Source organism: Pseudophryne corroboree, chromosome 2, assembly GCF_028390025.1.
Source record: "Pseudophryne corroboree isolate aPseCor3 chromosome 2, aPseCor3.hap2, whole genome shotgun sequence".
NCBI lineage: Eukaryota > Metazoa > Chordata > Amphibia > Anura > Myobatrachidae > Pseudophryne > Pseudophryne corroboree.
Window position 1 is genome coordinate 6,113,629 of NC_086445.1, and position 12,948 is coordinate 6,126,576.

General features: G+C 43.1%; 1 protein-coding gene across 1 annotated transcript in view; it reads left to right on the plus strand.

Annotated features, from left to right (window-relative positions):
• LOC134988777 (transient receptor potential cation channel subfamily M member 2-like) overlaps window positions 1-12,948 on the plus strand; it is a 448,705-nt gene that overhangs the window by 151,513 nt on the left and 284,244 nt on the right. The window contains exon 7 of the mRNA XM_063950574.1: window positions 5,476-5,598. Coding sequence (XP_063806644.1) covers window positions 5,476-5,598 — 123 coding nt within the window. The remainder of the gene's footprint in view (window positions 1-5,475; window positions 5,599-12,948) is intronic.

Genomic DNA, 12,948 nt, shown 5'->3' on the forward strand with positions numbered 1-12,948 from the left:
CAGGGTGAGTGTAAAAGGCTTTGTGTAACAGGCTGGGTGTAACAGGCATAGAGTAACAGGCTGGGTGTAACAGGCTGGGTCCAACAGGCTGGGTATAACAGGCTGAGTGTAATAGGCTGGAAGTGACAGGCTTTGTGTAACAGGCATAGTGTAACAGGCTGGATGTGACGGGATGGATGTAATAGGCTGGGTGTAATCGGCAGGGTGTAACAGGCTGGATGTAAAAGGCTGTGGGTAACAGGTTGAATGTAACAGGCAAAGTGTAACAGGTTGGGTGTAAATGGCAGAGTGTAACAGGCTGGGTATAACAGGCAGAGTGTGTACAATAAAAAATATACAGTACAGATGTGTCCTCATACATCTTGCTTCAATATACCATGCACAGGGAGATACCTGGCATGAGTGAGCCGACAAGTCCCAGGCAGCTCTGCTAACGTCGGGCGTTTTTTTTTGTGCTGAAGATGCATCTTATTCGCATCACTTTGTGAATAGGACACACAGTTTATGCTGAGTAAAATGATATGTGGCATGCCTATATTCTCATACCCTCCAACATTTTACACTAATGCCCCCTTTCCAATACTTTCAATGGAAATTTAGTGAGTAACAAAGCGGTACAAATCCCTTAAAAAAACGGTGCTGTACTGGCCAAAATGGTACAGTTGTAGGGTATGCATTCTGTGTCAATGCCGCTGTATCTGCATACAGAATGCTACGTTACAGTGTCAGTAATAGGAGATGCGGCATGTGTATATTCTGTGTGTGACTGCCGCTGATTCTGCGTACAGAATGCTACGTTACAGTGTAAGCAATATAATATGGGGCATGCCTATATTTTGTGTGACATTGGCTGTATCTGCATACAGAATGCTACGTTACAGTGTCAGTAATAGGATATGCAGCATGCCTATATTCTGTGTATGACTGCGGCTGTATCTACATATGGAATGCTATGTTACAGTATCAGTAATATGATCTGTGGCATGCCTATATTCTGTGTGTGACTGCGGCTGTATCTGCATATGGAATGCTACATTACAGTGTCAGTAATATGATCTGTGGCATGCCTATATTCTGTGTGTGACTGTGGCTGTATCTGCATACAGAATGCTATGTTACAGTATCAGTAATATGATCTGTGGCATGCCTATATTCTGTGTGTGACTGCGGCTGTATCTGCATATGGAATGCTATGTTACAGTGTCAGTAATAGATATGTGGCATGTCTATATTCTGTGTATGACTGCGGCTGTATCTGCATACAGAATGCTATGTTACAGTGTTAGTAATAGGATATGTGGCATCTCTATATTCTGTGTATGACTGTGGCTGTATCTGCATATGGAATGCTATGTTACAGTGTCAGTAATAGATATGTGGCATGTCTATATTCTGTGTATGACTGCGGCTGTATCTGCATACAGAATGCTATGTTACAGTGTTAGTAATAGGATATGTGGCATGCCTATATTCTGTGTGTGACTGTGGCTGTATCTGCATAAGGAATGTTACGTTACAGTGTCAGTAATAGGATATGTGGCATCCCTATATTCTGTGTATGACTGCGGCTGTATCTGCATATAGAATGCTATGTTACAGTGTCAGTAATAAGATATGCGGCATGCCTATATTCTGTGTATGACTGCGGCTGTATCTGCATACAGAATGCTACGTTACAGTGTCAGTAATAGGATATGTGGCATCCCTATATTCTGTGTGTAACACAAACAAAAGAAATGCTCTGCGCTCCAAAAATCACTTAAAATCAATTGATTAATTAATTAAATGCAGTCTAGCATGGAGAATAATTGACTCAATGAGGCTTGACCTTTTAAAAAGAAAATATTTTATCAAACAGTTAAATACCACATAGACACATAAACCAAACAATACATAGAAGATCAGCAGTTTAAAAATTCAGAGGTTACTACCTCTAATATATGTAAGCAGAAACACTGTATCTATAATTGTAAACGTGCTGTTACAATAGTATACAATATATCTAAAGTGCAAAAATGGTTATCTTGAGAGAGAAGCTCTCCAACAAAGAATGTCAATTGATTCTATCACTGGCATCCCAGTGTAAAATCATATGGACTGTCCACAGAAGGCTCCGCATTAGCTAATAAAAAAAGTTATTAGAGGCAAAAACAATAATAATTACCCCCGTGCTGGTTCCTGGAGTTTATCACAGGGTCCTGTGTGTGACTGCGGCTCTTTCTGCATACAGAATGCTATGTTATAGTGTCAGTAGTAGGATATGTGGCATGCCTATATTCTGTGTGTGGTTGTGGCTGTATCTGCATACAGAATGCTACGTTACAGTGTCAGTAGTAGGATATGTGGCATGCCTATATTCTGTGTGCGACTGCAGCTGTATCTGCATACATAATGCTACGTTACAGTGTCAGTAATAAGATATGTGGCATGCCTATATTCTGTGTGTGGTTGTGGCTGTATCTGCATACAGAATGCTATGTTACAGTGTCAGTAATAGTATATACAGCATGCCTATATTCTGTGTGTGACTGCGGCTGTATCTGCATACAGAATGCTACGTTACAGTGTCAGTAATAGGATATGCAGCATGCCTATATTCTGTGTGTGGTTGTGGCTGTATCTGCATACAGAATGCTATGTTACAGTGTCAGTAATAGGATATGCGGCATGCCTATATTCTGTGTGTGACTGCGGCTGTATCTGCATACTGAATGCTACGTTACAGTGTCAGTAATAGGATATGTGGCATGCATATATTCTGTGTGTGACTGCGGCTGTATCTGCATACAGAATGCTACATTACAGTGTCAGTAATAGGATACGTGGCATGCCTATATTCTGTGTATGACTGCGGCTGTATCTTCATACAGACTGATATGTTACAGTGTCAGTAATAGGATAAGTGGCATGCCTATATTCTGTGTGTGACTGCGGCTGTATCTGCATACAGAATGCTATGTTACAGTATCAGTAATATGATATGTGGCATGCCTATATTCTGTGTGTGACTGCGGCTGTATCTGCATACAGAATGCTACATTACAGTGTCAGTAATAGGATATGTGGCATGCCTATCTTCTGTGTGTGACTGTGGCTGTATCTGTATACAGAATGCTACGTTACATTGTCAGTAATAGGATATGTGGCATGCCTATCTTCTGTGTGTGACTGCGGCTGTATATTCATACAGACTGATATGTTACCGTGTCAGTAATAGGATATGTGGCATGCCCATATTCTGTGTGTGACTGCGGCTGTATCTGCATACAGAATGCTATGTTACAGTGTCAGTAATATATGCGGCATGCCTATATTCTGTGTGTGACTGCTGCTCTATCTGCATACAGAATGCTGCATTACAGTGTCAGTAATAGAGTATGCGGCATGCCTATATTCTGTGTGTGACTGCAGCTGTATCTGCATACAGAATGCTACATTACATTGTCAGTAATAGGATATGCTGCATGCCTATATTATGTGTGTGACTGCGGCTGTATCTGCATATGGAATGCTACGTTACAGTGTCAGGAATAGGATATGCTGCATGCCTATATTATGTGTGTGACTGCAGCTGTATCTGCATACAAAATGCTACATTACAGTGTCAGTAATAGTTTTATGTGGCATGCCTATATTCTGTGTGTGACTGCGGCTGTATCTGCATACAGAATGCTACGTCACAGTGTCAGTTATAGGATATGCTGCATGCCTATATTCTGTGTGTGACTGCAGCTGTATCTGCATACAGAATGCTACATTGCAGTGTCAGTAATAGGATATGCGGCATGCCTAAATTCTGTTTGTGACTGCAGCTGTATCTGCATACAAAATGCTACATTACAGTGTCAGTAATAGGATATGCGGCATGGCTATATTCTGTGTGTTACTGCAGCTGTATCTACATATGGAATGCTACATTACAGTGTCAGTAATAGGATATGCAGCATGTCTGTATTCTGTGTGTGACTGCGGCTGTATCTGCATACAGAATGCTACATTACAGTGTCAGTAATAGGATATGCGGCATGCCTAAATTCTGTTTGTGACAGCAGCTGTATCTGCATACAAAATGCTACATTACAGTGTCAGTAATAGGATATGCGGCATGCCTATATTCTGTGTGTGACTGCAGCTGTATCTACATACAGAATGCTACATTACGGTGTCAGTAATAGGATATGCAGCATGTCTGTATTCTGTCTGTGACTGCGGCTGTATCTGCATACAGAATGCTACGTTACAGTGTCAGTAGCAGGATATGCAGCATGCCTGTATTCTGTGTGTGACTGTGGCTGTATCTGCATATGTAATGCTATGTTACAGTGTCAGTAATAGGATATGCGGCATGCCTATATTCTGTGTGACTGCGGCTGTATCTGCATACAGAATGCTACGTTACAGTGTTAGTAATAGGATATGCAGCATGCCTGTATTCTGTGTGTGACTGTGGCTGTATCTGCATATGTAATGCTATGTTACAGTGTCAGTAATAGGATATGCGGCATGCCTATATTCTGTGTGACTGCGGCTGTATCTGCATACAGAATGCTACGTTACAGTGTTAGTAATAGGATATGCAGCATGCCTGTATTCTGTGTGTGACTGTGGCTGTATCTGCATATGGAATGCTACGTTACAGTGTCAGTAATAGGATATGCGGCATGCCTATATTCTGTGTGTGACTGCGGCTGTATCTCCATGCAGAATGCTACGTTACAGTGTCAATAATAAGATATGCAGCATGCCTGTATTCTGTGTGTGACTGTGGCTGTATCTGCATATGTAATGCTATGTTACAGTGTCAGTAATAGGATATGCGGCATGCCTATATTCTGTGTGACTGCGGCTGTATCTGCATACAGAATGCTACGTTACAGTGTTAGTAATAGGATATGCAGCATGCCTGTATTCTGTGTGTGACTGTGGCTGTATCTGCATATGGAATGCTACGTTACAGTGTCAGTAATAGGATATGCGGCATGCCTATATTCTGTGTGTGACTGCGGCTGTATCTCCATGCAGAATGCTACGTTACAGTGTCAATAATAAGATATGCAGCATGTCTGTATTCTGTCTGTGACTGCGGCTGTATCTGCATATGTAATGCTATGTTACAGTGTCAGTAATAGGATATGCGGCATGCCTATATTCTGTGTGACTGCGGCTGTATCTGCATACAGAATACTACGTTACAGTGTCAGTAATAGGATATGCGGCATGTCTATATTCTGTGTGTGACTGCGGCTGTATCTGCATACAGAATGCTACATTACAGTGTCAGTAATAGGATATGTGGCATGCCTATATTCTGTGTGTGACTGTGGAGGCACATTATTAGTTTTGGTAACCTTATCAGACATAAGGGAGGGTTACATACAATTTCTGTTAGACAGGAAGAAGCAGCTAAGAAGAAGATTCATGTAGGTTATTGCTGCTTCATTTCAGTGACTGTCACCTATTATTTTACATTCTCAGATGAATGACATAGTGGACGTAATGAATGGAGACCCACAACATCTGAAATACCCCGTACGTGATCTTCTCATCTGGTGCATTGTCCAGCATCGTGCAGAACTTTCAGAGGTCTTCTGGAACCTGGTACTAAGATCTCCAATTCCTCCTGCTCACTATGTCTGATGTACTTACCTTATTACACCTGGTTGTGGCTGCTTACCAGCCTGGCCGGAGGGTGGGGGGCTGCTTTATCACCTCCTTGTTCCCTGTCCCCTGGCCTCCTGGTGATTGAATGGTGATATCACGAGGGGGTGGGGCTTAAGTGTGGTGGTAGAGGAGATGGGGCTTAAGTAGGGGGGCAGGGCTTAAGTCTACACTGCTTGGAAACAGTCTGACTTCTATGGACTGTATCTGCTGCAGCCTGTAGAAGCCAGGAAGGGATGACGTATTAGCAGGGGAGTGGCTTCCCATGTGACGCACTCTCTGTGCTATGGCAGTCTGGACTGACAGTCCCGTGGAAGTAAACACATCCCCCTGGGCCTGTCTGTCTGTGATTAGCAGGGAGCGCTCTATGGGAATTCCCTGCCGGTGGCAGATACAGATGTAGCCACCTTTATCTTTACTGGCTGAGGCGTTTGTCCCGATCGAGCATACGCAGCGTACCGGGGCGTAGGGAGGCGTGCCTAGTCACAGAGAGGCGTACCTAATCGCACGGAGGCAGACAGAGCGTTTGGCGTTACCTTTACGTGTAATACCTGCAATCATCCACCAGATGTCGCTTTTTACAATCACCACTGCGCATGCGTGTTGTCTCCCGTAAAATACAATACTGAAATATATAATAAGGACTACTTTACTAAGCGTCTCATTACGCTGCATACAGTAAATACTCATTACGCTGCATTATTTAATACAGTATATACGGTACAGACGCAAGTAGTACAACATATATGGTGCATTTACAGTACTTTAGGAATATGTGAGCGTCCAAGTCCCGCAGACAAAACGACATAAAACCAGTAGTGTACACTGTCGCAAATGGACGTGTTAGAAGTTCACTATTGCCTCTTGAGATTAGGAATTTTGTACAGTATGTTAACATCCTAATCCCGTAGCCATTACGGCATAATAAAAACCAATGGATTTATTCATCTGTCTGCGGCGAAGTGGTGAAGTGTTCCGCTTCCTATACTCAGAGTCCCGAGTTCGATTCCTAAAGTACGAATGCATGTTAGTTTTTTCCAGACACTTTATTATTATTTTTATTCACATAAACCAGGGCAAAGCTGCAGGAGCGGTTCTACTGTTAAGGTTCTATGCACCGTACATTACACATACAATTCTGTAGCTGGGCAGACTCAATAGAAATGGCTACCACCTATGACTCCTTGCCTCACGGAGGCCCTAGGCTACGGAGCAAGTAACAGTCCAGATTTTGCAGGCTATGGGGCAATGCTGAAGGAGCGTCACAATCCCCTAGCTAAAATACAGAGGGGCGATAGGAATAAGCGAGTTCTATGCACATTACGGTACACCGGACTCAATCGCACAGCACACTGGCAAAATGGCCGCTGCCCCTGAACCCCCACCACGTGGCAGGCAGCGCTTGGATATGGAGTGAGAGATGGCATAAGTTTTACAGGCTACGGGGCAATGCTGAAGGAGCGTCACAATCCCCTAGCCAAAATACACAGGGGTGATAAAGATAAGCGAGGTCTATGCACATTACGTTACACCGGGCTCGATCGCATAGCAAACTGACAAAACACAAGTTTTACATAAAGCAGGGCAAAGCTGCAGGAGAGTTTCTACTGTCAAGGTTCTATGCACCATACGGTACACATACAATTCTATAGCAGGGCAGACTCAATTGAAATGGCTACCGCCTGTGACACCTAACTCCATGGAGGCACTCGGCTATGGAGCAAGTAACAGCACAGATTTTGCAGGCTACGAGGCAATGCTGAAGGAGCGTCAGATTCCCCTAGCTAAAATACACAGAGCGATAGGGATAAGCGAGGTCTATGCACATAACGATACACCGGACCGCATCGCAAAGTGACAAAATGTCCGAGGCACGTGAACCCCTGCCTTATGACAGCACTCAGCTATGGAGCAAGCAACGGCATAGGTTTTGCAGGCTACGGGGTAATGCTGAAGCAGCGCCAGAATCCCCTTGCTAAAATACAAAGGGGTGATATGGATAAGCGAGGTCTATGCACATAACGATACACCGTAAAGTTCCCCATGGTTTTGATTATGCCTTTTCTTTGAACACGGTATTTTCCACTGCCTCGCCCTACCCCCATCCCACTTTCCCCTTCCCCCCTGGGAGCCTGCAAAGTACATGCAGTAGACAGGGAGGGAGTTCCGATCAGGTTACAAGACATGTGCAACAGTATACTACTGTATGTAGGATAATCCCCCGCCCACTCTGATTTATGTGAAACCTGTGTGCACCCTTCCATTGAATGTATAACAAAGAAAAAATAATAATAAAGTGAATGTCACCGGAACATATAAAAAAAAAAAGGTTGGTACTTTGGGACTCAAACCTGGGACTCTCAGCGTGGGAGGTGGGAGCCTTCATCGCTAGGTTGGTATGGAAGGGGAGACAATTAGCTACAGGAGGGTACCAACCCCACGTTTCTGTGACCCCCACAAGGCTCATGGCAAGCGTCGGAACCCAAGGTGGGTCTGAATTAACGGACCCATTATAGTCTATGGGAAAATGGGTCCAATTTGCGTACTGATATCTCTGGTTCTGGGTGTCCCAGAGACTCAGGACTGGTACCAAACAAAAGAGGAGACTCTTGGCTTTCGGGGCAGTCCAACCACTAGTTTATGTGATACTGGAAAGGGAAACGGGAAGCAACCGTGTATCGGGTCCCCTCCAGTTGTCCGCCTAGCTTGCACAGGATGCAGGGTTTCTGGCTAGATAGGAAATACTGTACAGAAATGCTAAGCATGGTAATTTGACATCCAGGAACATAGGGAGGAGTTTTTATCTCTCTCCATTATACTTAGAAAAATTACACTTGCCACTGTACGTTACAAGCTGTTCGTGCTAATTAGTACCCTAGTAGAACATACTGTACAGAGATACTAAGTACAGTGATTTGGCATCCAGGAACTTAGGGAGGAGCTTTAATCTCTCTCCATTGTAATCTTTCTAAGTATAATGGAGAGAGATAAAAGCTCCTCCCTAAATTCCTTGGTGCCAAATTACTGTCCTTAGTATCGCTGTACTCTATGTTCTACTAGTGTACTAATTAGCACGAACAGCATGTAACACACAGTGGCAATTTTAATCTTTCTATGTACCATATAGAGCGATAAAAGCTCCTCCCTAAGTTCCTGGTTGCCAAATCACCGTCCTTAGTATCTCTGTATAGTATTTTCTATTAGGGTACTAATTAGCACGAACAGCTAATTAGTACCCTAATAGAACATACTGTACAGAGGTACTAAGTACGGTGATTTGGCATCCAGGAACTTACTGAGGAGCTTTTATCTCTCTCCATTATACATAGAAAGTTTAAACTTGCTGCTGTACGTTACAAGCTGTTCGTGCTAATTAGTACACTAGTAAAACATACTGTACAGAGATACTAGGGGGATAATTCCAAGTTGATCGCAGCACGTTTTTGTTAGCAATTGGGCAAAACCATGTGCACTGCAGGGGAGGCAGATGTAACATGTGCAGAGAGAGTTAGATTTGAGTGGGGTGTGTTCAATCTGCAATCTAATTTGCAGTGTGAAAATAAAGCAGCCAGTATTTACCCTGCACAGAAACATAATAACCCACCCAAATCTTACTCTCTCTACACATGTTATATCTGCCTCCCCTGCAGTGCACATGGTTTTGCCCAATTACTATCAAAAATCCTGCTGCGATCAACTTGGAATTACCCCCTAAGTATAGTGATTTGACATCCACAAACTTAGGGAGGAGCTTTAATCTCTCTCCATTGTAATCTTTCTAAGTATAATGGAGAGAGATAAAAGCTCCTCCCTAAGTTCCTGGATGCCAAATCACTGTCCGTAGTATCTCTGTACAGTATGTTCTATTAGGGTACTAATTAGCACGAACAGCTTGTAATGTACAGCGGCAAGTTTAATCTTTCTATGTATAATGGAGAGAGATAAAAGCTTCTCCCTAAGTTCCTGGTTGCCAAATCACCGTCCTTAGTGTCTCTGTATAGTATTTTCTATTAGGGTACTAATTAGCACAAACAGCTAATTAGTACCCTAATAGAACATACTGTACAGAGATACTAAGTACGGTGATTTGGCATCCAGGAGCTTACTGAGGGGCTTTTATCTCTCTCCATTATACATAGAAAGATTAAACTTGCCGCTGTACGTTACAAGCTGTTGATGCTAATTAGTACCCTAATAGAACATACTGTACAGAGATACTAAGTACGGTGATTTGGCATCCAGTTACAAGCTGTTTGTGCTAATTAGTACACTAGAAGAACATACTGGGGACTCGGACTCATACAGTACTTGCATTTCAAAAGCACAGTATTTTCCACCGCCTGCCGCTAGCCCATCGCCCTTCCCCCCTGGGAGCCTGCACATGTCATGCAGTAGACAGGGAGAGAGTTATTCACATAAACCAAGGCAAAGCTGCAGGAGCAGTTGTACTGTTAAGGTTCTATGCACCATACGGTACACATACAATTCTGTAGCAGGGCAGACTCAATTGAAATGGCTACCGCCTGTGACTCCTTGCCCCATGTAGGCCCTCGGCTATGGAGCAAGTAACAGCACAGATTTTGTAGGTCACGGGGCAATGCTGAAGGAGCGTCAGAATCTCCTAGCTAAAATACACAGGGTCGATAGGGATAAGCGATGTCTATGCACTTAACGATACCCCAGACCCCATTGCATCACAAAGTGATAAAATGTCCAAGGCACATGAACATCCACCTTGTGTCAGCACTCAGCTATGGAGCGAGTGATGGCATAGGTTTTGCAGGCTTTGGGGCAGTGCTGAAGGAGCTTCGGAATCCCCTAACTAAGATACACAGGGGCGATAGGGTTAAGCGAGGTCTATGCACATAATTCTACAAAACGGGGGTTCACGTGCCTCGGACATTTTGTCACTTTGTGATGCGATGGGGTCTGGTGTTTCGTTATGTGCATAGACCTCGCTTATCCCTATCGACCCTGTGTATTTTAGCTAGGGGATTCTGACGCTCCTTCAGCATTGGCCGTTCTTTGAACACGGTATTTTCCACTGCCTTGCCCTACCCCCATCCCACTTTCCCCTTCCCCCCTGGGAGCCTGCACAGTTCATGCAGTAGACAGGTAGGTTCCGATCAGGTTACAAGACAAGATTTATGTGAAACCTGTGTGCACCCTTCCATTGAATGTATAACAAAGAAAAAAAAATATATAATAAAGTGAATGTCACGGGAACTCGGACGCTCATACAGTACATGTATTTCAAAAGCATGGTGTTTATGCATTGTACATACTTCCTTTTACACAATTAGTTGCGTCTCCATACACAATCTTGCGTCTGCATACACAAGTGTTTTAACATGTTCGTTTGTGTCTGTATAAACTATTTATTTATATTGAGAACTCTCACCATCTGACCATTGGTCACCATCTATTAACATTACAGTCGTCACTGACCATTTGCCAGAGCTGTAGATCAATCCGCCACTATACGATCGAAAGTACTGGATTAGTGGAGCATTAGCCACCCAGTGGTGGAGATGTGTAATGCATGCTGAGTATCTAGAATTGCCTCAACGCGCCTGCCTGTGATTAAACTCAGCAAGCTAAGCTATCGCCTTAGCGTGACTAAACGTCCGTCTAGGCGGAGAATCGGACAAGATAAAGGTGGCTACAACTGTATTACTGGAGGGTAAAATCCACCACTGATTACACCCACATTATAATCCATCACATGACCCCTCTTCTAGCTCCCACCTCTTACTCTTCTCATTACACATAGGGGTGAATGTAAGGTGTAATACATCTCAGTATATGATAACTGCATGTAGAGTAGATTCTCATTCTTATATAAATAACATACAATGAAATATATAAGAATGCAGAAACCTGACAGAGAGTAAATGACGCCGCAGTGTTCCCGCACTCCCACAGTCTATGCAAGGCAGGAATTAGGGGACAATTATCAATATTTACAGGAAAAAGGAAATGAATTAAGGTGGTCGCCCAGGGGCGTAATAATGGCTGGTGGTGCCCAGGGCAAATAAAACACATCTCATAAGTACCCAGGGTATAAATTCAAGTGGCACTTATGGGCAAGAAAATGATCCATTATACCCATGGCTCTTATATACCCAGATTTATGAATACTTAGGACTTATACCTGATGTACTTATGGGCACGTATATGGGCCCTCATTCCGAGTTGATCGCTCGCAAGGCGAATTTAGCAGAGTTGCTCAGGCTAAGCCTACGCCTACTGGGAGTGTATCTTAGCTTCTTAAAATTGCGACCGATGTATTCGCAATGTTGCGATTACAAACTACTTAGCAGTTTCAGAGTAGCTTCAGACTTACTCGGCATCTGCGATCAGTTCAGTGCTTGTCGTTCCTGGTTTGACGTCATAAACACACCCAGCGTTCGCCCAGACACTCCCCCGTTTCTCCGGCCACTCCTGTGTTTTTTCCGGAAACGGTAGCGTTTTTATCCACACGCCCCGAAAACGCCGTGTTTCCGCCCAGTAACACCCATTTCCTGTCAATCACACTACGATCGCCGGAGCGAAGAAAAAGCCGTGAGTAAAAATACTATCTTCATTGTAAAATTACTTGGCGCAGTCGCAGTGCAATTATTGCGCATGCGTACTAAGCGGAATTTCACTGCGATGCGATGAAAATTACCGAGCGAACGACTCGGAATGAGGGCCCTGGTTCATTATACGTGTGATAGTTCTGGACATTTAGAAGAGTCATCATAATCATTACTAATTATAATATGTGGTACTTGTATGACTCATTATAGCGATGATACTTATAGGTATAGGTGGTCATTCCGAGTTGTTCGCTCGCTAGATAGATGTCTCATTATACTCCTAGTACTTATAGACCATTATATGTCTCATTATACTCCTAGTACTTATAGACCATTAGATGTCTTATTATACTTCTAGTACTTATAGACCATTACATGTCTCATTATACTCCTAGTACTTATAGACCATTAGATGTCTTATTATACTCCTAGTACTTATAGACCATAATATGTCTCATTATACTAATAGTACTTATAGAACATTATATGTCTCATTATACTCCTAGTACTTATAGACCGTTACATGTCTCATTATACTCCTAGTACTTATAGATCATTAGATGTCTTTTATGCTCCTAGTACTTATAGACCATTAGATGTCTCATTAAACTCCTAGTACTTATAGAACATTATATGTCTCATTATACTGCTAGTACTTATAGACCGTTACATGTCTCATTATACTCCTAGTACTTATAGACCATTAGAT